This window comes from Pteropus alecto, unplaced genomic scaffold (assembly GCF_000325575.1).
Source record: "Pteropus alecto unplaced genomic scaffold, ASM32557v1 scaffold45, whole genome shotgun sequence".
NCBI lineage: Eukaryota > Metazoa > Chordata > Mammalia > Chiroptera > Pteropodidae > Pteropus > Pteropus alecto.
In genome coordinates, this window is record NW_006442491.1 from 2,969,504 (window position 1) to 2,994,944 (window position 25,441).

At 41.0% G+C, this 25,441-nt stretch overlaps 1 protein-coding gene across 12 annotated transcripts in view; it reads right to left on the minus strand.

The window, feature by feature from the left end:
• The window catches only part of RIN2 (Ras and Rab interactor 2), a 202,998-nt gene that overhangs the window by 31,629 nt on the left and 145,928 nt on the right, over window positions 1-25,441 (minus strand). For all 12 annotated transcript variants that reach the window (XM_015597148.2, XM_015597150.2, XM_015597149.2 and 9 more), the window contains 3 exons: window positions 8,784-8,976; window positions 5,435-5,546; window positions 2,528-2,600 (listed from right to left, as the gene is read on the minus strand). In XM_015597148.2, coding sequence (XP_015452634.1) covers window positions 2,528-2,600; window positions 5,435-5,546; window positions 8,784-8,976 — 378 coding nt within the window. The remainder of the gene's footprint in view (window positions 1-2,527; window positions 2,601-5,434; window positions 5,547-8,783; window positions 8,977-25,441) is intronic.

Sequence of the window (25,441 nt, forward strand, 5' to 3'; positions counted from 1 at the left end):
TATGTCCCTGGGAAGAAGCTTCGATGTCCCGCATTCCACAGATCAGGAGCATAGGATGACATAGATGGAGAGGACCCTGCACCCACTCACAGAGCTAATGTGGAATGAAGTAGGGACTGGAACCCAGATGTGTTGAACCCCAAGTCTGTGGAGCTGTGCTCTCTAGAGGGAAAATATGGGCTATGGCATTAAGGCAGGTTCAAATCCAGTATCTGCTACTTATTTACTGAATGTGGACAAGTCTCTCACTCTCTCCATGGTATATTCATAATCCTATTTTAGGGTTGCCATGAGGATTAGAAATAATAGATGTATGGTGCCTAGCATAGATAAAGCCCCTGATTTAACATTATATTTCAGAATTAATAACGATAATTATTTTCTCTCGCCCCTCACTACTCAAAGTGCAGTTGTAAGACCAGCAGCATCAGCCTCATCACCTGGGAGCTTATCGGAAATGGACCCTCAGGTGCTGCCCTAGACTCCCTCAGTTGGAATCTGCATTCTAACAAGATTCCAGGTGATTCTAGTAAAAGTTTCCAAGGTAGTGCTCTATACTACACTAATTACACCAAACTGACAAGAGCTACTAGGCATTAGTGGCCATGGTGTGCGTGACTATTTGTATTCTCAACTATACTTTTCAATGCGTCTTCTTGATGTGGCAAATTCTATGCTCATCAATCTTTGAATTCACTAATCTAGGGCATATGTGCATGTATGTTCTGTTTGAGTACCAGAGCTGACAGTCCAGTCGCTTTCTCTATTTGAATACTTATATACTAACAACCAAATAGAACATTTCAAAAACATTTCAAAAATATTTTGCTAAGACTAGATCAAATCTATTACTAATTACAAAGAACACAGATTTAAGTAAGTGAACAATGTGGTGAAAAGGAGAAACAAAAACATTAAGAACCTTTGCATTTTGAAAAAAATAGGAAAATGAATCTTAGGTCACCCGAATTACAAAATGTCAACGTTGGGATTTTTCTGTATATTGCACCCTATATTGATTGCTTTCATGCTTTATAGTTTATAAAAGGTTCTCATGTACTTTATCTTCTTCAATCATCGACCAGCCTGGACAGCAGGCATTCCAGTCTATTATGAACACTGAGGGGAGGGATGATATCTTTTGTGTACTACTGCTAAATGCTTTTTTAATAGGTGTAATGATTCTTCGCACAACAGCACAGTCACCAACCAGCAAACTATGAAGAGTAAATACTGGCCAACTTCACCTCCGACTGATATGTTAGTGTTGAAATGCATTCCCAAGGCCCGGCTGCCCTCAAACCAGACCAGATGTGACTCCCTGGGGACAGTGGGGGCTCTGCATTGGCCTTCTCTCTGGGGCAACAGATTTCCTCACACAAACCGAGGGCTCCTGCCCCAACCCTGGCAGGTAGTGTCCCCTGGAAGGCATTCACAGGGCTCTCGTCCAATTCTAGGTGAAGTCCCTCATTCCTCCCAGCTGAACGCATCATGGAGTCCTCTGAAAGTGTCTTCGCACCCTCTGGCCATTGATTACATGGCTTCCCCTGACCAGTGACATCCAGGAGTAAACAGCTTAGTGCCTGCCCCTGAACAGCCTAGTCCAACAGGTACAAGGAACTTCTAATTCTAACTCAGTCTCTGAGAAAAAAAACCTGACCCTTAAATTAACATAAAGTAAACCGAATCAAGTAATGTTCTCTGTCTCAGAGTAGATGGCTGTGAAAACTGATCTTTGAAAACAATTCTAGTAACACATGCCAGGCATTACTCTACCAGCAGCAACAGACAGAGAAAAGCACAGGAAGCCAAATGAGCTAGCTCTGCTACCTCAGAGGAGGCAATATCAATCTCTGCAGATGAAGAGTTTCAATTCTTAATCAATGAAAGAATAACTGATTTGAAAAACTGTTATGGCTAAAAAGAAAAAGAGAAGAAAGCTTTCCACAACTTGTACCCTCCTGACACTTGCTGACCTCGTGATTTTTGGCTTAATTTAATGTCGACTGAAATAGTTGCCTTAATTGCAAAAAATGACATGGAAATCAAGCAGCCCTGAAAGACAATGATGCATGATTTATAGGCTGGTTTAAGGAATCCACATTTCTAGAATGAACTGTACTCCTTGGAGAGTTTTCAGAAATATTATCAGAGAACCTTTAAATGTTTCAGATTTGCTTCGTTGGTCCCTCTGTACGTGTGTGTGCATGCACATGTATGTGTATGCATGTGTGTGTGCTTCCCCTGCTTGATGAGGGTAAGCGAAAGGAACATGAGAGTAGCTTGAGAACATGATCATATTAACTAATGAGATTTTACATTTAGGGGGGCCAAGGTTAATTATTTTGATCTTAAGTCTGGCACAGGAGACTTGGTGACCATTTTATTTCAGTAGCCAATCCTTCCAGTGACATCTAATAGGCGGTTAGCCTCCCACATCCCTCCACTCTGTTTTAAGCAAGAACTCTTGGGCTGATTATATTGCACACTAAGAAGGTGATGAAAATCATACGAAATGAGGCCTTACCTGCTGATGCAGTAGAAAGCAATGAGCCGGAATAAATCCGCAAAGCTGATTCCTGAGCCTTCCAGGGAAAAGGCTAGAAAAGAGAGATTTTAGAAACCTGCTGAGTGTCCATGAGTATGTTCCAGGAAAGGAAAAGCTCTCCACTGTTGCCTGCTGCGTGCAAAGGACCATCTCACTGCTCTGAAATAACTACTGTGTGGCTTATCAGAACCAGCTGTGAGGAGGATGTACGTTGACCAGAAACAGACCAGTGAAGAGTGGATGGCCTAGAAACTCAGCCCCTGACTCACCAGGAGCACATGCTCTGACGCTTGGTAAACAAACCAGCACACAGTCAAATTGCACAACTATCTTTATTTTTAAGTTCAGAACACAAAGTTGGGCACGGGTCAAGGGCTCAGTCTGGCTAGAATAAGTTAGCACGTGAGAGGGCTTGGGGAACACCAAAGCCCCGCTGCCCCTGACCCTCCTGGATGGACTCCTCTTTGCCAAAACAGGTCACCTCTGGTAAAGATACACGGCAGAAGGGGCACAAAGCTTAGAGGATAACACAAGGTCCCCATAAGTCAGCTTTTGTTTAAATTCAGTCTGGAAGATTATGAAACCCATCTCTGCTGAGTGCCCTGCGCCACCACCACCGCCACCACCAAATGCACACGCTTCCTCATGGAGAAGGGATGTTCTGGCCAGATGGTGTGCCATTTTGTACATCCTCCGGATGACGAAACAGTGTGTGGTTTGATTTCAAATACTCATGGTTTGCCAACCACTCCTTATACTATTCTTGGCTGAGATGCCATTTATGCAGCTATTCTTCCAAAAACATTCTCAATATCCTCAGCTTTGTGAAGATTTTCTCATTTCCTCAATCTGATGAGTTTTTCTCCCTTTTTATAACACTCCATATCCTCATTAATTTGCTTCTTATTTGCTTATGTTATATTGTTTTGCTTATTTCATATTTCTGTAGCACCCCCAAACACACCCATGCCTCTATACATATGCTATGACAGAGAGACAGACACATACACAGAAAGAGAAACAGAACACATACATGTGCACTACAATTTAGTGAGTTAAGTAGAGAGGAACCATTTACGGTAGGTTAATGTCTCTGAGACTTGGTTTTCTCATCTGTAAAATGGACAAACAGAGTACTCCCTTTGCTCCTATAAGGTACTAGTGGGGACTGAAATTTAGAGTAATTTGTGTGAAAGCAGTCTATACAAATATCAGGTGGTATTTATTATTAAACCACATTGTCCAGATATTATAACAAAATAGCTGTCTGTTTTTATAGCAAGTCCTTCCTCTTCTAATCTACCTCAATTCATAGAGAAGATAGGCCTTGGCCGGAAAGGGACTGTCATGGTGGGACCAGGCCTGTGGTAACAAGTTATGGCTACCTTAATGCTTAGCTCATATTAGCTCTTTCAATTACTTTAAGTCCCTTGAAAAGGAACAGGGAAGTCATACAGGTCTTGTCAAAATAGGACAAAAAAACCTTTAGCCTGGAGGGACCTAAGATGAACACCAAGAAAGCTTTATAGTACAAACACTAACTGTACTTACCTTAGGAGAAGAAAGGGGCTTTCAGACTAACTTGTAATGGTTAACTTTGGATATTAGAAGGGATTTAAAATACAGTTAGCTCTATCACTTCTTGGCTAGCAGACTTTCAAAATCCAACTCAGCATTGCCTTTTTCATTTAACATTTAACTCATTGCCTCTAATATAGTAGGTTTGAAATCTATGTTCTGATTACCTCTGCACATAAATAAACTGGTATAAATCATTCACCATGTTAAATCATTCACCAGGTTATGACTATTTGTGTGTCTGCATGTGGAAGTTTGTCCCTGGCATCAGTGACCCTGTGAGACCTAGAAGAAACACTGCACAGGACCCAGGTTTATAGCTGACTTGAGGCTGATCACAGAGAGCCTGGCAGGTTTCACTTCTGCTGGAAGTGTCTCCTCCAGACTCAGTTAAAGGTCACTTGGTTCAGTGAGACTATGAATTCTAGGCTGAGTATAATCCTATATCTGGCTTTAAACTGACCTCAATACCTTTGGGTTCTTTAAATGTAGGGCCTGGGGTTTGCTTAGGTTGAAATCACATGACAATCTTGGTCTTGGTATTGCTATTTAAATAGTCAATGGGCTTCCAAACTCACCTTTCCTGGCCTTCACACCTCAGCTTGCTAACCTGTTACTTCAAGGAAGCCTTCCCCTTTGGGGTACAGATCCATTTTCTGATCCTTGTTAGAGACTGGCAGTACCAGAACTGTGTTCCCTTTTTTATTTAAAACTTGGCCTCTAGAAACTTCACATTACCAATGACTTCAGTTAATTTTTCAAAACTTCAGTTAATTTTTCCAAAGGGCTGGATCCTGCTTCTGATTAGCTGCATTTCATAGAAAACTGAAAAGTGATTGCTGGGAGGAAATACATCTGCTCAAGGATTATTCATGAAGATGTGCAGGCACATGCTTCAGTATTAGATCTCATTAAAAGGCAGCCTGCTCTGCAGCTTAGTCATCGGCAAATATGGGCATCAAATCCATGCTCTGTTTAACTGGGAAAGGGGCGAGGAAGCTAACCAACCTCTATCAGGCCTCTGCCATACTCTAAGCAGTAGGCTGCATACTTTGCACATAGGTTGTTTAACTGAACTCATAACTCTCTGAGGTGACTATTACCCCACTATACAGGTAAGAAAACTGAGGTTACTAGGGTTGGTTACCTGCCCAGTCATTAGGTGAAAAAGCAACAACGCCAAGACTCAGACCCATGTATGTCTGTCTCAAAGTGCAGGTTCTTTCCACTTGCCCAGGAGACCTGAGGCCCTCGTTCTTTCCACAGCCCTCGCATTAACTAGGACCTAAACATCTAGTGATCACTTACTGTATGTGCTTTCCTTTATGGCAAATTCCTTGAGTGGGGCTCCAAATTCACAGGGCAGGCGAAGTGAGAGGACTTTCTTCTGCATTTTGGTAGACTTACGAACCAAGAAGATCTAGGAGGGAAAAGAAATTCAGGAAACATCTAGAAAGTTGGAACCTGGGCATATGATCTCTTGCACACCTAATTTTCATGAATAGACCCCCTTTCATAGCTGAACTACAAGGCTCAAAGCAGGACACTCTACTCCTGGAGAAAGGGGTACTCAGCAGTGCGCACGCCACAGACACCTCTCCTCGATAACTGGCTTCCATGGAACCCTACTTTCCCTTCGAGAGAAACTTCTCCATAAGAATTGCCTTAGTCTGAAGAACCATTTTCAGTTTGGTGATTGTTTTCCTGCTGTATGTTCTCTAGCCTGTAACTTACATGAGTATCTTGGTTGATGAAACCTAGATTCTTAACATGAGGCAACATGGCAAAACCATTAGTGGTGAATTGGGAGTTCAGTAGCTAAAATTTGGCTCATGGATATATTTATGACAGAAATTTGAATTTGTTGTCAACAATGAAAAGGCAGGTGTTTTGTTTTTTGCTTTTTGTTTTTTTTTAAATTAAAATTGAACTTCTGGCTTCTCTTGGAAAAAGGGATGATGTGGCAAGACCAGGCATGACAACAATCCACTGAAGCCGAAAAATGACTGTTCCATCTGAGAGGTAGGTAGGTGTGCTCTGAATTTTATCTAATGGACACCAAGGCTGGTAGTCCATTTATTCTTGACTCACTTCACTTTTCAACAACTCCCTCCAGGTCCTAAAATTGTCTTCAGACACGTGCTTTAAACTAGCCCAACTCCCAGTACAGATATTTCAGGACCCCTTTCTGGCCTCCATCACCATGGAGGCAAGTATGTCATGTACTGCTATGTAGGCTGTGCGCTGCGCAATTCCAGGGGGCACCACCCACCCAGACTACAAATGAAGTGGCACCCCCTGCAGTGTGCGGTGTGGCAGCCTGGTTCCCTTCTGTAGTACACGGTCCTTCTCCAAGGACCCTATCCTGTCCTGTTTCCTTAACTAATGCTTCTCTTTCCTCTGCACTTGGACATTATGCTCTCTGCTCCCATATCATTCTTTATCTTTTCTACCTAATCTTCACTTTGGTCCATATGTCTAGTTAATAGCTCCTAAGAAACATTATTTTGGTGGGGGTGGAGGGTGGGATATGGGAATTGGTTATCTGGTAAAGAGTGAAGCAGGAAGACCTTTGAGTTCTCTCTTTTTTCCCAGTACCCATGGGGAGACAGCCATGGAATGGCTGGAGTGGGGCTTGTAACCAGTTTTGGGAGTTAGTGTCTTTGGGACACTCTAAAACTGAAGCAGATGTTTCCTACATACCATCCTGATGGGTAAAAGCCCAAAGCACCACTGGGAAGCAGCTGCTGGTTGGTGGAAAGAGGTAATATTCCTTTATGCAAGGAAGGATCTCTTTGCACCTTGGGGGTTGGGGAGAGTAAGTCCTGTAGGCCTTATTTCCTGAATGTCTGCAGCCTTAGATCAAGGGTTGATGAAGAATGGCCTGTGAACTAAATCCATCCTGCAACCTGTTTTTGTAGATAAACATTTACTGAAACACAGCCATGCTCATACATATACGCATTGTCTGTGGCTGCATCTGCACTACAAGGCGGAATTGAGTAGTTGCGACAGAGACTATATGGCCCACAAAGCTGAAAATATTTATACTTTGGCCCTTTACAGAAACAGTTCGAAGACTCCTGTCTTAGGTTGTAGATTAACCAAGGATGGCGGCACCCCCAAGGACCCATGCCACCATGGCTGGTCTTTCTCCCTCCCTCTCATATCTGCTTTTTCTTCTCTTCAGTATTCTTGCTTCTTCTGGTACACCTGGCCTCTCCTGATCCACACTGCTCCTGTCCTCACCCAGCCCTCAGCTTGCCCTATCTTGTCTGGCGAGTCCTATCCAGGAATGAAGTAGGTGGCTGAATATGCTGCCTGACTTGTTCCTCACACAGTCTCAAGCAGGAATTGCTGTGCCTGACACCAGGAGGGGAATTGCTGCCTAGCATCAGGGCTACTTCCCTCTTCAGAGTTTTTAGCAGAAATGTAGGAGCAGACAACACAACCTCCAAAGTGTGGGGGCCTCACAGAAGGGGTTCTTGATCGTACAGACCAAAACCAGAGGCAACAACACAGCATGCTGGCCAAGAAATTCTCTGCAAAGATGATCAAATACTGCATCTGTCACCTTGAGCGACTTTTAACAGAGTTCTTAGTCCTGTCTGTTTCTGTCAGATGAGAAACAAAGACACACTTATAAATCAAAAAGTGGTAACAGACAGGCTCCGCTGATAGGAAACTCAAAAGCTTATTTTTGCGCCCAATTGTTACAACATTCCTCAGCCAGCCACAAATACAATTTTCTCCTTGCCTTTCCATCTACTTCTTAGTTTCTATCTCTTGTCGTACGTTGTTTCAAGTCTTATTTTATCTGGGACTTACTGTAGTTATCCTTTTTTTGGAGGTAGACATTGTATACAAGCATTGTCCAAAAGAATTTACTGTGATGGATGGAAATGTTCTATATTCTACACCATCCTAAATGGCAGCCTCCAGCCATCTGTAGCTAGTGAGCACTTAAAATGTGGCTAGTGGCACTGAAGAAAGACTTTTTCATTTAATTTTATTTAATTAATGTAAATTTAAATAGCTACATGGGGGAAACGGCTACCATATTGGACAGCAAAGGATATATTAATCAATGAATAACATTTCTTTGAGGAACTTCTATAGAGTTGCAGCGTGATCTTGATTAAGGTGAGACTGGCAGTGGCTGAAGAAACTGAACTGGACTTTGATCCATGTGCAATGCCACTGAGAAAGCCTAAGAAAAATCAGCAGCAGCAGCCAGAGCGAACAAGTCTACAGATACAGAACTTTGGAAGGTTGGGTCCTAAGTTGGATGGCTGGGTCTCGCAGGGTTCCCAGGCTCAGAATGAAAGTGAACAGCAGGGGCAACCGAAACTCCACAACCAGGCTCATCCTCAATGTCTGGTCTCAAGAGGCAGGCCCGGGCCTCTGTTCATACTGAGATTCTCTGTTATCCTGCTGAGTCTTACAGATGAAGACAGAGAGACCAACTGTGAGAAGCTCTGCTCCTGGGAGCTGCCTCTGGAGTTTCCAGAAATTCCCTGCACTGTAACCCAGGTGCATACCAGGAACCATGCTCCTTTCAAGTTGCAAAGAATTTTCTAGAACTCCAAGTCTTTCTCTTTAAGGATGCAGCAGCCCTGCTTGCCTCAACCTGTTTCCCTGCGGTTCTGAGTCTTACCCCTGGAGGCTGGGACTGAAGGACTTCTGCTGCCTCTTCCTCACTCAGACTCAGCTGCAGCCATATGGAGTGGGTGTGAAGAAGACGGTCCAAAATGCTGAGCCTGTTAGAGAGGCTATCATAGCCAGAGTCCCGGGGACAGGTCTTCACATCCTTTTCCTCAGAATAGCCATCGTCCTTGTGTCTTACCATGCTAAGAGAAAGAGAGTTGGCAGGAGTCAAATGGCTGCATCACAATTTCCCTAACACAGAGACTACCCTACAATCTCATAGGCTAGGCCTGTCACAGCACATACCCCATCATGTCATCACCACCTCATTTGTCTTCCCCTCCAGACTGTTATATTTCACTCTGTATCTCTAATATTAAACAGAATACTCAACCACATTCAAACACAATCTTCTATTTCTAACCTGGTTTTGAAAAGGTTCTAAACAACCTAAATCCTGTTTAGTCTATATTCTGGTATGAAACATTTCTTTCTTTGAGCACAGAATCCTAAGTGTGAAGTTCCATATGAAAACCGTGAAGTCCTAAAGCTCAACAGACATGACCATGGCATGCTCAAAAAGCAAAAGCAAATCATCCCCGCTCACACTCATGCACACTCATTTTGTTCCCAAACTGGATTTCATTCTTTTTCACACATGTAGGCATTTTTATTACTAATATTGTTTATAATGAAACCTTACAGTATGGTAAAATCACATTGACATTATTCATAATCACCATAACTTTAAATAGCCCAAATTTCTATTAATTAATGAACAGATAAATAAAATGTGGCATATCCATGCAATGGAATTTTATTCAGCCATAATATTCAGTCATCTTATCTGTGAATAAAGTACTGATTCATGCTACAATGTGGATAAACCTTGAAAACATTGTGCTAAGTGAAAAACCTCAGACACAAAAGGACAAATATTCTAAGATTTCATGTATATGAAAAATCTAGATTGACAAATACAGAGACAGAAAGATTAGTGGTTGCCTGGGACTGGGGAGGGGTGCAGGATGGATAATGATTGCAAATGAGTATGGGCTTCTTTTTTGAGGTAATGAAAATATTTTGTAATGAAATGTGCTGGTAATTATATAACTTTGGGAATATACCAGAAACCACTAAATTGTACACGTTAAATTTTGAATTGTATGTTATATAAATTAAATCTCAATAAAAAATATCACTATTGTGACCTTCGTCTACAACACTAATTCTGTTATTGAGGATTTAGTCCCCATTTTATTAATGAGGAAACTGAGGTCCAAGAAGTTATTGAACTGTCCAGAGTTGTAAACAGCCATGAGACGGCAGAGCTAGAAATTCAAGTGGTCTGGTGTTCACCCAATCCTGCAGGTAACGAGTAAAATCATGAATACAGAATAGCTTGTATCTATGTAGTGTCTACCAGCAGCCAGGCCCTTTGCAAACATTCTCTCATTTACTCCTCTCAACAGCCCTGAAAAAAAGCTACTAGGGCCCCAGTTTAGAAAAAGACCAGGAGGCTCAGACTGATTGAGTAACTTGCTCAAGGACATACCTCTGTTAAGAGAGAGAGGACAGAAATTCCAATCCAAGACTGCTTCAGCCCTGGGGTCTCTTTCACTCTACCACCTCCAGAACTTTCACTTTCCCTGGCTCTCAATGATCTAGTCATTGGCACTGGTCTTGGAGCAACCAGCTGGAACATTGGACCTGACCACTCATACCCAAAGGGCCAAATTCAGGTTCGGGTACACATGGTTTTCAAATGTATAAACCCCACAAAACCCAAATGTGTGGCCTGGACAAAGTCTTCAACATTGAGGAAGATAGGCGATGGTTCTGAACTTAAGGTGGGAATAGGGGAAGGATGTGCAATTTCCATGTAGAGGACCACCCTACTCCTAGGAAGTTGGATTAAATATGGAAGAAGCCAATCTAAGATGATCATTTTTGGGTATGCAGCCTCAATAACAACACCTATGATAGCCTGTAGGAGGGCTAGAGACTCCATAATAATTTCTCCCCGCCATCTTCTTGACTTTCAATATATCTAAAGAATCACTTGCTTCCATTCAAGATTTACATTTGGTTTTCTCTGAAATATGTGAACATTTTCCTTTATCTCTGCTACAAGTTCCCAGATGGAAAAGGGCAGTTTCTCATTCTGCAAATGCCATTCCAGGGCCTCTGGGTATTTTGAAGTGAATCTTTACAGCTATAAGAACAAACTTCAAAATTAAGCTGGTGTAAAAATTCCTTTCACATAAGGTAAAAGAAGTGACTTTAGACCAGGGATTCTTAACCCTGGCTGCCCATTAAAAACACCTGGGGAAGTTAAAAATATTTTGATAACTAGACTGTACCCAGATCGAATAAGTCAGACACATGGAGTGGGATGCAGGTATCAGAATTTTTTAAAGGTTCCCAGGCAATCCTGATGTGCATGCAGCCAAGTTTACAACCACTGCTTTGGATCAGCCCTTGAACCTACATGAGAATAACTTGGGGTTTGTTAAGCCACAGATTTTGGTTTCAGCCCCTGATATTTTGATCTGGCAGGTCTGGGGTGGGCCTGACTCTGTCTTTCTAGCAAGCTCTGGGTGATGTTGCCAGTCCAAGAAGCACTTTGAGGAGAACTTGCTGGAGACCTAAGAACAAAATGTGCACTTGAACTCAGGTCCAATAAGGTGGGGTTTTTTTTGGGGGGTGGGGTGGGGGGGTGGATGTGCCATCAAAAGAACTCAGAACCAACACCCCCCACCCCCGCCCAAAATACAAAAAAGATTTCATTCCTTCTGTCTCAGGTAGGCGATATTTTACCAAGACCAAATTCTATAGTCTCTACGACAGCAATCGTGACACTCAGGTATGTAAATATATTGACACATCTTTCTTTCTTAGAAGAGTATATCTTGTGATACCTCAGTCTTTAGCCTCAACACAGAGACGGTGAATAAGATTCATGGGACCTCATAAAGGAGTAACCCTAAATTAGACCTCGTCTTTACAAATGACTAAACCAACTCCAACATTTTTATTCAGCCAGCTGTTATAGGTTTATAGCCTATTATTATGGAACAAATTGACTTTTATCAGCCAACTTGAAGGACAGCCTTCAGGAAAAAAATAATGAAAGAAATGTTGAACCTGCAGTAAATGTTGTTGGTGCCCTGCCCAGTCCCCCTTTATCAGATCAGGCCCCTGTGCCCCTGTTGCTTCTTTTTCCTGAACATATCTTGGAAGTTAGGCCTTTCCCTGGGAGCAGATGCACCGCTAATGCCATATTGACATGGGGTGCAGAGGAGTGGTCTTTTTGCCTGAAGGTGCGACAGCTCTGGGTGCTAGTCACACTTCAGACTGGCTGTGGGATTAGACTGAGGTTAGACTTCAGCTGGCCTCATATCTTTGCCTGGTTTCCTCCCTGTCCTATCCTATATCTCTCACTCCTTCACAGATTGCTCCTGAGAATCTCTCTCAATAAATGACGGCACAAGAATCTCCATCTCAGGCTCTGCTTTTAGAGAATTCCACCTAAAACAGAAGCTGATGAGATTAATAGAAACTTGTGATTCTTAAGACAGATGTCTGCTTGCAAATATGAAAGAGAACAAACGAGTGGCTTACAGAGATAAGTAAATCACTGTGATATAATCCAGGAGACTGTATGATGACATAGTCACAGTAGCACAAGAGACCCATTTCCCTCTTTGAGCTTTGTCTTCCTAATTTGAAAGACAAATTCTACATGATGGTACTTCCACCACCATGCAGAATTTATGCAAGCAAGAATGATGAGCAGATGCTAACATCTGTAGGCGAAAAATTATTAGGGAACAGAACATTCACAATCTTAAAAGATAGCACCCATAGATTATTTATCATGAAGAGGAAAAAGGAAAAACCTTGACAAATTTGAACCTGACAGATACCATCTTCACCAAGTGACCAGCATCAACACTTTCAGAGAAGAGACCCCCAATGTCAAGTGCCTCCAATGCGATGCTCTGAGAAGGTGTAACCTAACCTAACCTACACATGTAGCAAGAGATTAACCTTTGTTTAGAGTTTATAACTTTGCCTTAACCTATAACCCCACTTAGATCACTCTCATACGGTTTGTGTAATGCTTATCTTGTAATGTGCTGAAAGTCTCACAGAAACACTAAGACTTAGTCAGATGTTTATCCATACCTATACAACCCCTGACACTGACTGCTAGAACTATTTTTTAGGAACAAGCCAAGGATGTTTTGCAGGACCAGGGGGTGAACTGGCTAAAACTGCCTGAGACTGGCTGGAGCAGTCTGAAATAGCCTTAAGGACCCTCCAGTGACCTCCTCATGAACGTTCCTCATTATAACACTAAAATCTGAGATTTTCCACCATTTTTGAACATTCAATGTATGTGCAGCCATGTTTTCTGACTGCACGTGCACTTGAATGAGGAGGTCTACCTCAGTGTTTATGTGTGATTTCTCCTAGTGAAGCTGGATTAGATGCTTTGTTCGGGGACACACTGCTGTGGAACGACCCCCAGTGTGTTCCTGCTCTCTGGCTTGCAATAAAGTTTCTTCTCATAAAATCATCTCGGAGTTGTCTTTTAGCTAGCAACTATTGAGCATTCAGATCTGGTTCAGTCCGGTGACAAAGGTTATAATATCATCTGGGTAGTCTTCCTGCTCCAAAATGTGTCTAACCTGGATTTACACGAGAGGAAACAATCAGACAAATCCAAATACAGGGACCTTCTGCAAAACCACTCGCCTGAATTCTTCAAAATATCAATATCATTTAATAATAATAATAATAATAATAATAAAGGCTAAGGGATTATTATATCTAAAAGGAGAATAAAGAGACACAATTACTATACTGAGTGCATGGAATTGATCGCATACGGTATCAGAATAACAAACAGCTATAAATGACACTGGGAATATTTGAATAAGAGTGTATATCAGATAATATTACATTGATGTTTCATTTCCCAAGTGTGATAATTTTATTACAGTTATGTAGGAAAACACTCTTGTTCTTAAGAGATGCATACTGAAGAATTTAGGAGCAAATTGTGAAAATGTTGGAAAGTGTCAAATGCTCAGGCTCCTCTAACCCCTTCAAAAAAAAAAAAAAAGAGGAAAAGTGTAGAGGTAAAGAAAATGTGGCAAAATTTCAACAACTGGTGAATTTAAGTGAAACAGTACTATTCTTTCAACTTTTCTGTAATGTTTGAAATGTCTGAAACTTTGCAAAATAATAGGTTCAGGAAAAATCAGAAAATATTTACCAGTTCACTGGGCTTTTATGCATAAAAAATTTCATATATATTTTTCAACTATTACTACTATTTCCAAGTGTGGAGGTCTGCTTTCATGGGGAGATGAAGCTCAAGTATGGATTCAGAGAGACTCATACCCATGTGAAAATACTGGGCAAACCACAGAATGCCCCACAAACATAAAGTGCCTCTGGGGTTGGAGAACAAACACTGGAAAACTCATATACTATATCTGATCCCATTTTAAACAACCTGGGCCTCATGGTCTGAAGTATATTACACACACTCTGGGGGGCAGGGCTCACCAGCACCATCTACATTCTGGTCACACCCAATTCAAAGCTCTTCAGAGTGTGGGATGAGAGTGACCTTCCCACTTGACTGTATTCCTTTTTTCCCCAGGACCAGGTGTCCCAGGACCAGGTGTTAGCAGCCTAGGCAGGTGCAAGAATAAGTGATTACAGAAAGTGCATTCTAACGTAGGACAGGCAGAAAGACACTAGATCTATTTTTATTAAATTTCACGTAATCAGATTCATCTCAGAGAAACCAGTAACTTGCAGCAGTTTCCAAATGATGCTCTCTCTTATCCTAATCCAGAACTCCAGAGGATGGCACAATCTATCAATGCAGCTTCTAGTGACCAGTGTACTCAGAAAGGCTCCCTTGCACTTCCCAGTATATCATCCCCTCTTCCCAAGCTCTATCCCAAACAACAAAGCAGAGGTGTATATTTTCACTTTATAGTATGATCTTTTTTCAAACAAATGACATAGGCAATTAACAAAGCAATGCGTAAAACTTTGATGTGAGGTGGTTTCTGTGAAAAAATACTGGTGCAGTGAATACAGTCGACAATCTTCTAAATATAAGAATATAATATATAAGTAATATGTATAAAATATAAAAATCTTATTTTGTTGAATAGCAAAAATAAAGTTTAAGGAGACTAGATACAAGGCAAAATGCCAAGTTATTACTATCAACAAGGGTGGTATACACATCCACTTGGCTAACGCGTCTCAGCACTGGTGCAGTGCCCTGGATGGCTTTGTTCTCAGAGTCAGGACATGGCGGCGAAACGAGTATACACAAAAAACCAAAAAGCCCTCCCCGCTAAACCTTTTCTATGTGTGTTAAAAACGCACTTTCATTAAGCTGAACAATTATATATTTTAAGTGGGCAATTTTTATCAACATCTGTAAGATGTGTTTGATTATTTTTCAAGGACAAAATCTGTTTCAAGTAAATATTTAAAGTGTACCATGAATTTCTCTTTCTACAGCAGACTGTTAGATAATAATTCAGCCCCAAAAGAGAATGGTTTAGTTAATTAACAACTTCTGAAAACTTCTCATAGAATGAATGGCAAGTCCTCTGCGGAATTAAATTAGGTGGGCAGTGACTCTGATCAAGTAATGCTCCTCTAAACCTCATTCTATAGTTCTTGGGCTCCCTTCTGTGTGTGCATGTGTGAGTGTGTGTGCCTTAGTACAAACATGATCTGATCTGCTTTGGAATATGGTACATTTGTGATCTACCTTCATGAAAACGTTACACTTGTATTTAATCTAAGAATTCTGTTCTTGGGAGGAGACCTCTGATTGCTTTGCCTGTTCCTTCAAGGCCAATCCTGGTGTTGAATGTGGGACTGGGTAATCCACAAGGGTTGCCTTATGTTTGAAATGTGAAGGAGTGAGTGGCAGGCTCCACCCAGGTTTTACCTTCCCAAGTACTACCTGGATTTCTAGCAAAGTGCTCCCTGATAACTCTTAGAAAGACTCAGTGCTCTTCAGCCTGAGGGCTAGTTCTCTGGGTCCCCAGTGGACCTTCCAGACTTTTAAGGAAACCAATAGCTTTTCCTTGCTTACACGGTAAATGCCTAATAGTCATAGAGCAAGTCAAGACAAGTTGATGAGGCTAATTATTATTAATAGAATGCTAACCACATCAACAACACAAAACAAAAATAAACAACAAAAGCAGAGCCCAGGGTTCCACGTTGTTTTTGCCTAGGACCTGAGTGGCTTAAGACTCATCACATTGCCTGTGTTCCTAACATGAAGAGCTATAGTCCTGCTACAAAGTAAAGAACTCGAAAACAAAAAACTTTATTTGGTGGGATAATGTAGATTAATTCTGATATTTTATAGCTTCTCAATAGTTTATTATTATTGTGCTGAGTAGAGTAAGTCAGAGAAAGACAAATGCCATATGATTTCATTTACATATGGAATTTAAAGAACAAAATAAAGGAACGAGCAAAACAGAAACAAACTCATAGATACAGAGAACATTCTGATGGTTGCCAGATGGGAGGGGGCTGGGGAATGGGTGAAATAAGGGCAGGGATCAAGAAGTACAAATTGGTATTTACAAAATAATCATTGTGATGTAAAGTACAGCATAGAGCATACAGTCAATAATATTGTAATAACTATGTAGGATGGGTACTAGATTTATGAGAATGATCATTTCATAAGTTTTATAAGTGTCTAAGCACTACCTTGGACACCTGAAACCAATATAATATTGCATGTCAAAAGCAAAATATGTTTTTTAAAAAGCTGACGACATTTCTCAAAGAGTGTTAGACATACCAAGGCAATACATGGAGGCATGGTTTTTATTTTAATGTCCAGTACTTATATTAATAGTTTACATGTATTTAGTGTACTTTTCAATTATATTTACCTTTTTCGCCATTTTTTAATTTGGTGAAAACATGCGCACAACATAAATTTTACCATCTTAGCCATTTTTAAGTGTATAGTTCAGGGGTAGTACATATAATCATATTGTTGTACAACCATCACTACCATTTACCTCCATTACCTAAAGTTGCAAAACTGAAACTTTATACCTATTAAATAGTCACTCCCCACTCCTTCCTTCCCATATTCCAGGCACCCACAATTCTACTTTCTGTATCTATGAATTTAACTACTCTAAGTACCTCATAAAAGTGGAATCATACAGTATTTGTCCTTTCGTGACTGGTTTACTAAATTTACTTTTTAAAATAAATGTGAAAGGTGAGTCAATTTAAAGAAAAATATTGGCTTAATTAAAAGTAAAGTTAGTACAGGAATAAAAGAAAGATTATGGTACAACAGAAGAAATTTGGGAAAATTTGGATTAGAACATATTTTTTCTGTATTAATGTTTACAAATCTCACTCTTGGATTCGAAGGGTAAGGTCACCCTGAAAAATGCATATATTTTCCATTGCTCAGCCCTTTCCTTGCCTGTGTTCAAGCATTCCTGAGTGTCCATTGCCATAACTGGCTCCTACCCACCTGTCAAAACCAGGCTCAAGTTCTGTCTCCTCACCTATCTTCTACAGCTCCGAGCAATTTTAGGCTCAGGTAATTCCTTTACCCGCTGTGACACTTACCCTATTTTACTCTGCATTATACTTCTCTCTCTTACTAGCCTGGTTTCACCTCCAGGCCATACTCAGGCCCAGCACGGGACAGACATTGATAAAATTCCTGCTCTAGGGCTGATGAGGACTGGGTAGGGGGTGTTTTGCAGATCACAAGGTTTATTCCTTGTGAGTGAGGAAAGAAAGGGAAGAATCTGTGGGCAATGAGAAACATGGTAAGCACTGGGCTTCTTTCTGAGCCCCTCCTGCATAACCTCTGATTCAGGTCTTTCCTCAGCCAGGTCACAACAACAGAATTCGGCTGCTCAGTTCCAGTCTCAGGGGACAAAGAGTTCTTGTCTCTGTGTTTATCAGGAAATGGGTGGTAAAAAACACCACAGTTACCAAGAGACCCCTGACCTTTGGCCATCTTAAGGCCCAGGGCTAGAAAAGGAAGTAGACCAAATTCTTTCAGAACAACAAAACCAAACTTTTAGCAGTGCCTACCTCATTGCTCATGAATTTATGGAGAGCCCCTCCAATCTCCCAACCACTGGCAAGGAGTAGCTTTAGGTATAAAAGTCAAGACTGAGTTTTAGCCCAGAATTTTAACTCTATGCCCACCAACACAGGACAATGGTGATAAGCACTCCATTCAAGGTTCCCAAATGCAGAATGCCTTATTCCAACACTGGGAATGAGATTTAGGTTCCAACAAAAAAGCTTGATCTGCACCAGCTGGTTGAGAGCAGGAGAAGGTAGGGGTAAACAGTATTGGCAGGAGAGTTGCCCTTGGTTAAGGAAGGTACACCAAGTAAGGTATGGAAAAACCCAAAGTGGGAACCCCACGCCCACACTAAAGGGGGCTTTAGCAGTCAATTATCAATGAATTCTGATTTACCTGGAGTCAAAACCAACCATTTCCTGCACATGCAAATGCATCAATATCAAGACGCTAACTTTTGTAAGGCATAGCAGAATTTCCATACAGTTAACCCCAATTCTAGTCTCCTCTCAGCCTCATACTCTTCAGTGGTTTGGTAGAAAGGGAATTAAATTTGCAGTCAGACTTGAATCAAAGCCTCATTGATTCTTCCTGTGAGGCCTTTTGACCTGTCACTACATGTTGTTTAGCCTCAGTTTCCCTGTCTCTAAGGATAGGTTCTCATTTAAAAAAGAAAGGAAGGAAGGAAGGAAGGAAGGAAGGAAGGAAGGAAGGAAGGAAGGAAGGAAGGAAGGAAGGAAGGAAAGGGAAGGGAAGGGAAGGAAGGGAAGGAAGAAAGAAAAAAAGAGAATCTGATACTAAAACAAAACCTGAAAAGAACTGACTACATAAGAATCTGGAACACCTTGGGAACCATGAGTACAGATTCTGTTTAGTAGTTTACAGAATGTCCCTTTTATTGTCCCCTAATTTTTAGAAATTCAAAAAAAGAAAACAAGGCAACGTGTTTCCGTTCTAGGACACAAATACTAGTCTATAAACAACATTCTGAAGTTTGTTTTGTCAGTTTAATGGAAACCTTCTGGACGATGGCTCCTGGCAGGTCTTTATAGCTGAAGCAGTCTCTATCCATCATTAGGGTCCTACCCCAACCTGAACTCTGGTGCCAGTCATCCTCAACTTTCAGATGGAAAAAAGAAAAGATGAAAGGCTACTTCTCTTGATACTTCTGTATTGAAATTTCCACGTGTATTCTGCCTCTCTGAGGCCTACCTTCCTCATTCAGCCGTTGTTGAGCCTTCGACTACGCCCCAACCAACAGGGCCTTTTCACACAATGTTGCCTCAACCAGCTGCCATAGCAAGCAGGTGCAGCCCAGAACATGGCACTGTGGAGGGCTCAGGCTTGCAGCTATAAGATGCCAGTGCAGGGGCCGTCTCAAGAATTAAGGACCAGACCAGTAGTTGGAGTCCCATGTCCACTATGGCCTTGCTCCTGGAGCAGAAGATCCTTGTCTGTGTATCAAGGGGAAAGCAAACACACCCTAAATGCCAGGTTTGGTGGAAGATGAACCAAGAGCTTCCTGGAACTGGGGGAAGAGAAGTCATGGATCTGCAATTAATGGTTTCCGGAAAATATGTTAGTAGAAGGACTCTGATGTAGACAGAGGAAAACAGCGAATACTAAAGAGATCCATTCGATACAAATTTCTGGCAAAAGCACAGTTCCAATTTTTGTTAAACACATAGATAACCTATAGCCAACAAAAATTTCCCAGAAAACTTTCAACTTCAAAAATACCTAGTAGTTGATATCCAATGACTTCTTAACACATTTAATCATGAAAACACTTCTTTAGAATTTAAGAAGCCGAATTAAATGCCTACTCTGTGACACTTAAGTTAGGAAAAGAAGGAAGGCCCAAATTTGTTCTGGCTATGTGTAAGGCCCTGGCCAATTTCTGTTTATAGCTGATAAATTGCTACGTAAGCTGAGGAAACCTACCCACTACCCAAGATGGGAAAAGTGATGGGCAGAGCCCTGGGGGAGGAGATATTTTTTTAAGAATCCTGGCCTATTTATCTGAGTTGTGAGGGATATTAGAAGTCATCCAATTTATCTCATTTGAGGTCAAAACTCTAGAAATTAATAAAATTGCGCTTGGGACCAAGTCTCTGACTTGTGCAGTTTACCTACAACACACAAGTTATCTTAATTCCTTGGGGCCTTTTTTGTCCCCTTAAACTCTGAAAGGAAAATGACTAATGTATTTTGGGTTGTGAACTTTACTCCTGTGTGGCTAAAGGACGCTGCTTTCTGAGGGAAGGGGCCTTGACTTCCTCAAAAAGATTCCTGTAAGAATGTCACAGGAGGATTTTTGTGAAAAACTTTTAGGGCGTTTGGTGATTTTTAAGCTGTATCTGCTGAGGACTAGGAGGAGAGAACAACACAGAAATGGGAACAAAAACATGTGTCCGCCTCTGGGAAGGAAGGAGACACTGCCATTTTCACAAGAGGAGAAAGATTTGATGACTTTTTTTTTTTTTGGCTTATGAACTACTTCCTCTTGTGGACTTTTCAGCTAGAGATGAAAAGGGCAGATACGGAGCCAACGCTGGCAGGGGCCTTCATTCATTCCTGTAAAACTGAGAAATGGAAACAAAGAACCTGTTGTCCTGGGTACCCTTGGAGCTGAAAACAGGAGGAGAAGGAGCCAGGCGGCTCTAAGTCTTGGCCTGCTGACCTTTGAGCCTGAGCAGTGGCATGCAGCAGGCTTCACAGAAAGGCAAGCATTTCGTAAATTTGCAGTTCTTGGTCTTTAAGTGCTCTGGGTTACAGTGGTGTTATTTCACAGCTGGACTAAATCACTACATTCTAACTAAGCAGGTATTTCGTGGCAGAATCAACTACCAACATAGCAGTGAGGCAAGGTCTGTAAATAGTAAAATATATCTAACTCTAGAAGATGCCACTGTGAAAGCTCTGTGTGCCCAAGGAGACAGCCACTCAATTGGAAGGCACTACCCCCTCAACAAAACTGGAATCAATTTCTAGGACACAATGTGTATTTCTAGGATGATCAAAAACACTCTCGTAAATCAATAAAATCATGCATGATCCACCATTTAAACGCATAGAAAAACAATGGAAGGATACACAGCAAGGCAAAGAAATAAGATAGCTATCGAGCAAACAATCAAAAGTGGTTCTATCTCAGGGAGTGAGTTCATGGCAATATTTACTTTTTTATTTTTTTGTTTTGTGCTTTTCCCTCAATGTACATGCTCTACTTTGATAATCAAAAAAAGAAAAGAAAGAAAAAAAAAAATCTTATATGTTCTTTTTAAAAACTTTTTCCAATATAACAGATATCACCAATCATGACAGACCAAACAGCTATTTGGAGCATTTTGCTCTTTAAGGTTAATGACCAGTTTCATCTTTCTTAAAACCACCTCCTACCTGCAATTACCCACTTCCTCCTTGAGGTCCCCAGGACATCTGGTATATTCCTCTATTATGTCCTCATTCCATTATATGATATTAGTTTACAATTTTTTCTTCCTTGGGCTGTGTAAATTTACAGGTTCCACTGTCCATGTATTTTGGCAAACAGCACCCACTCAATAAATATTTTCTTTAAGTGAAACTTAATTGTTTCTACATTGGCGACAGAATGAGCAAAGAGTTAGTTAATCTCATAGAATTCCTTGAAACCATATTCCAGACACTTGCAGTGCCTTAAAATCAGGAAACACCTTAAAAGATTACAGGAGAAATTGATCAAGGTAGTCATAGTAGAATATCCCCAATGGGCATGATAGGAATATGTCTTATTGCAAAACTATTTCCACTACTTGGCCTCCTCTTATTATGAACAAAACTATGACACCACCAACCCCGCCTCCACTGCCACCAAAGCACCCCACAAGGACTGCCTCCACTGAAGGAAAGAACAGCTGTGTCTATGGGATTACTTGGGTGTTTCAGATAAATGGATTTTCAATTGTCTTTCGGAACACAACCTTGACCCAAGTCAAAGAGCTTTTCTAGCCTGTTTCCCATCAGACATTCTTTGAGAAAGCATGTGAACAGGCGGGCACTGACAACTATCCAAGAATCAGTGGAAATGTGCATTTAAAATTCTTAGAAATAGGTCATATGTAAGAAGAAACTATAAACTTTGATAACACCAAAGACCTTGTTCACGGGGTCTAAGATACTGCATGGTGTGCCTAATATTTTGTAGCAAATGACTGTGAGGAATCCACGTTCTGCTGAACAGACCGGCACTCACAGAAAAAGAGGAATATCAACCTTTCTGACGGGTGTGACTGTTCTAGGACAGTGGTCTGCTCCTAGATGCTGTGGGATCTTAGGATGTGCTCCAAGTCCTGAACCTGTGGTATACGCAGGTTTCCAGTGCTGCCTAACAGTGCATGTGATACAGATACTGTGTAAGAAGACAACATGCAAAATGATTTTTGCATCGACTCGAACTTGCTTCCTAATAACCTCTTGAATACACTCTCCAAAATTTTCAGAAGAGTAAAAAGGGGTATAAATCAATGAGGAATAATCATTTTGTATCTGACATTTCAAGAGGAATTGATGGAAAGGAATAATATGAAGTGATATTAAATTCTGTGTTTGAAGTCACTAAAGTTGAGAACATATATTTTTTAAATATGTGAAACTGTATTGGATGCCAATGAATTCTGAGTTTAAAAGAATTTAAATTCCAAAAATGGCTGTATCAAATTTAGGTGTATACATTTCCTAGTTATGATGCAGCTAATGGCCTTGGCGAAATCAATTCACAAGATGTTGAGTATTTCTGTGTGTAAGTACTGAACAAAGTAAAGCAAAAATATCTAAGATTCATAAGCAGAAATATAAATAATAAAAGGTACATATGTATTTATACTCTCTTCATAAGTTCTATATTATTTTCTCTTTTCATGTCCTCCCCCCAAATAATCCTCTCCATAAATTTATGGTTTCTATTAATATCACCCAGTGAACTGGCTGTGGGCTCAGAATTCCCATGACATTAGCCTTGAACTTATTTAGACGTGTGAAAATTGCAAAATGATGTTGTTAAAACTGAAGAGTCCCCACTCCTGAGTCCCATAGCACTGAGATAAGTACTTGAGTCACAACATAGAGGTCTTTATGCATCATGGTTTCAGAAACTCTAAATCCACACACTCATCTCAATGGCTAAAATGAAAAAGTAGCCAATACCAAGTGTAAATGAGAACAGAGCATTCAGGACTCTCACACAGTTGGTCGAAGTGCAACTGATATAATGACTTTGGAAAACTCTTGGGCACTATTTACTAATACTTACTATATAACCATCCTACAACCCAACAATTCCACTACTATAGTCCTAGTTGAAGCATGTCAGTGTTCACCAAAAGACATGCACAAGAATGTTCACAGCAGCATTATTCAAAATAGCCGCAAACTGGAAACAACTCAAATATCCATCAACAGTAGAACGGATAAATCGTGTTGTATTCACACAATAAAATAGTTTATAAAATGTTGACTGAAAGAAGTGAGAGTTAAAAGAACATATGCTGCATGATTCCAGTTATATAAAATTCAAAAACAGGAAAAACTAGTCTCTAGTAATAGAAGTCAGGAAAGTGACTACCCTTGGGGTGCACAGTGATTAGAAGAGAGCACTTGGGGGTGCTGAAAATGTTCTGTTTCTTGATCTGGGTGATGCTATGTGATATGTTTACTTTGTGAAAATTCATCTAGTTGGGTGCGTTTTCTTAATCATGTTTTACTTCAGTAGATGCTTTTTAAAAAGCAGCCCTAAGCGAGAATGGGTTTCATTCAGAAGGCCAGAGAGCAGTTAATAAAATCACAGTATGCTACTAGAGACTTACTAGAGTGGAATGTAGGCATCTCTTCCCCAGATTGTAAGCCACCATTCTTCTCTTCTAATCCTGTGTTCTAACCTCTAAGCAAATGAAGAAGTGAAGGGTCTTACCAAGGGCTGGCAGCCTGAACTTTTTGTGGTTTTGTATCGATGCTGGGCATAGCTGCTGGGACGCTGAAAACTTCCCAGGCAACAGACCCTTCCAGAAGAGGACAATGGTGGTGACCAATGGCTACACTGTTGCATTAGGCAGAGCTGGCCAAGGAATTTTTTAATTCTGTGCATCTGATTTGGGGAGGGAGGGAGTGTCAGGACGCTGGATGTCCCCAGTGAGTCACTAGGCTGGAATGTACCAGTAAGGTAAAAACAGGATTGTGGGAGGTAAAACAGAATAAGAAGGTAAACAAAGGCAACACAGCCTTCGATGACCTAGTCTAGTCATGATCCTCAGGGAGTTTGCAAACCTAGCCTGAGCCTCTTTTCATGAAGTTGTTTTGTTTGATCCCTCTACTGTACCTGAGGACAAAGGAATCTTTGAAGATTCGTCTCAGCCTACAGGTGATGATGGGTCAACGTGGTGATGAAGGTGGAGCACTAGCTTACCTCAGGCATGGGGTGCCTGCCAAAACAGACATACCCTTCCCCCAACCATAAATAGATTGTGAGGTCATGGGGGAGGGAGAGGAAAGTAAAAAGCCTTTATTTTCTCATACTTGAGTGTTTGTGGGTTGGGGGGAGTGAGGAGGAATTGAAAATAAGAAACAGCAGTTAGAGAAAGCACAAGAAATTCATCTTTCTCCTAGCTTCCTTTTGGTAAAAACACTAGCAGAAGGAATGGGGTAGATTTAATCAGCTGATACTCTGTTGGCAAACATTTACAACAGCCCATAACTCAGAATTGATAGAGGAAGCATGGCTGGAGGGGAGTGAGGGAATTGAAAATAAGAAACAGCAGTTAGAGAAAGCACAAGAAATTCATCTTTCTCCTAGCTTCCTTTTGGTAAAAACACTAGCAGAAGGAATGGGGTAGATTTAATCAGCTGATACTCTGTTGGCAAACATATTTCGCGTGCTGGCGGGTCCCTTAATTGCTTTATAAGGGTGATGTCTTGTTTCTGTAAGAGGCTTCTGATGCTCAGATACTTTTAGAATCTCCATAGGGCTGACATCTTCATTTGCCCATTCAACAAATATTCATTGAATGGATATTCTACGTCAGACACTATTTTAAGCACTGAAAAAACAGCATTGAACACAGACCGAACCCTTGTTCTCATAGAGCTTACCTTCTAGTGCTGGGAGGCAAAAAATGCACAGTTAAGCAAGATAATACATATGTTACATCTGTACAAGGTCTATAAAGAAAAATAAAGCCAGCTAAGGTGACAGAAGGAAGGAAGGGTTCAAGGGTGAATGTTTCCTAGAAGAAGGGCATTCCAGGCAGAGAGAACAGTGAATACAAAGGCTGGGAGTAGGAGACTGATTGGCAAGAAGCTGGTAGGGCTGGAGCAGAGTGATGAAGGGGAAGAAATTGTAAGAGAAGAAACAGAGGTGATATGAGGAGTCAGATCCTGTAGGGTCTCAAAAGCCATGGTGGTGATTTTGGTTTTAAATGAAAAACTACTAAAGGGCTTTGAACAGGAGTGACGTGAGTTGGATTTAAATTAACTAAAGACAG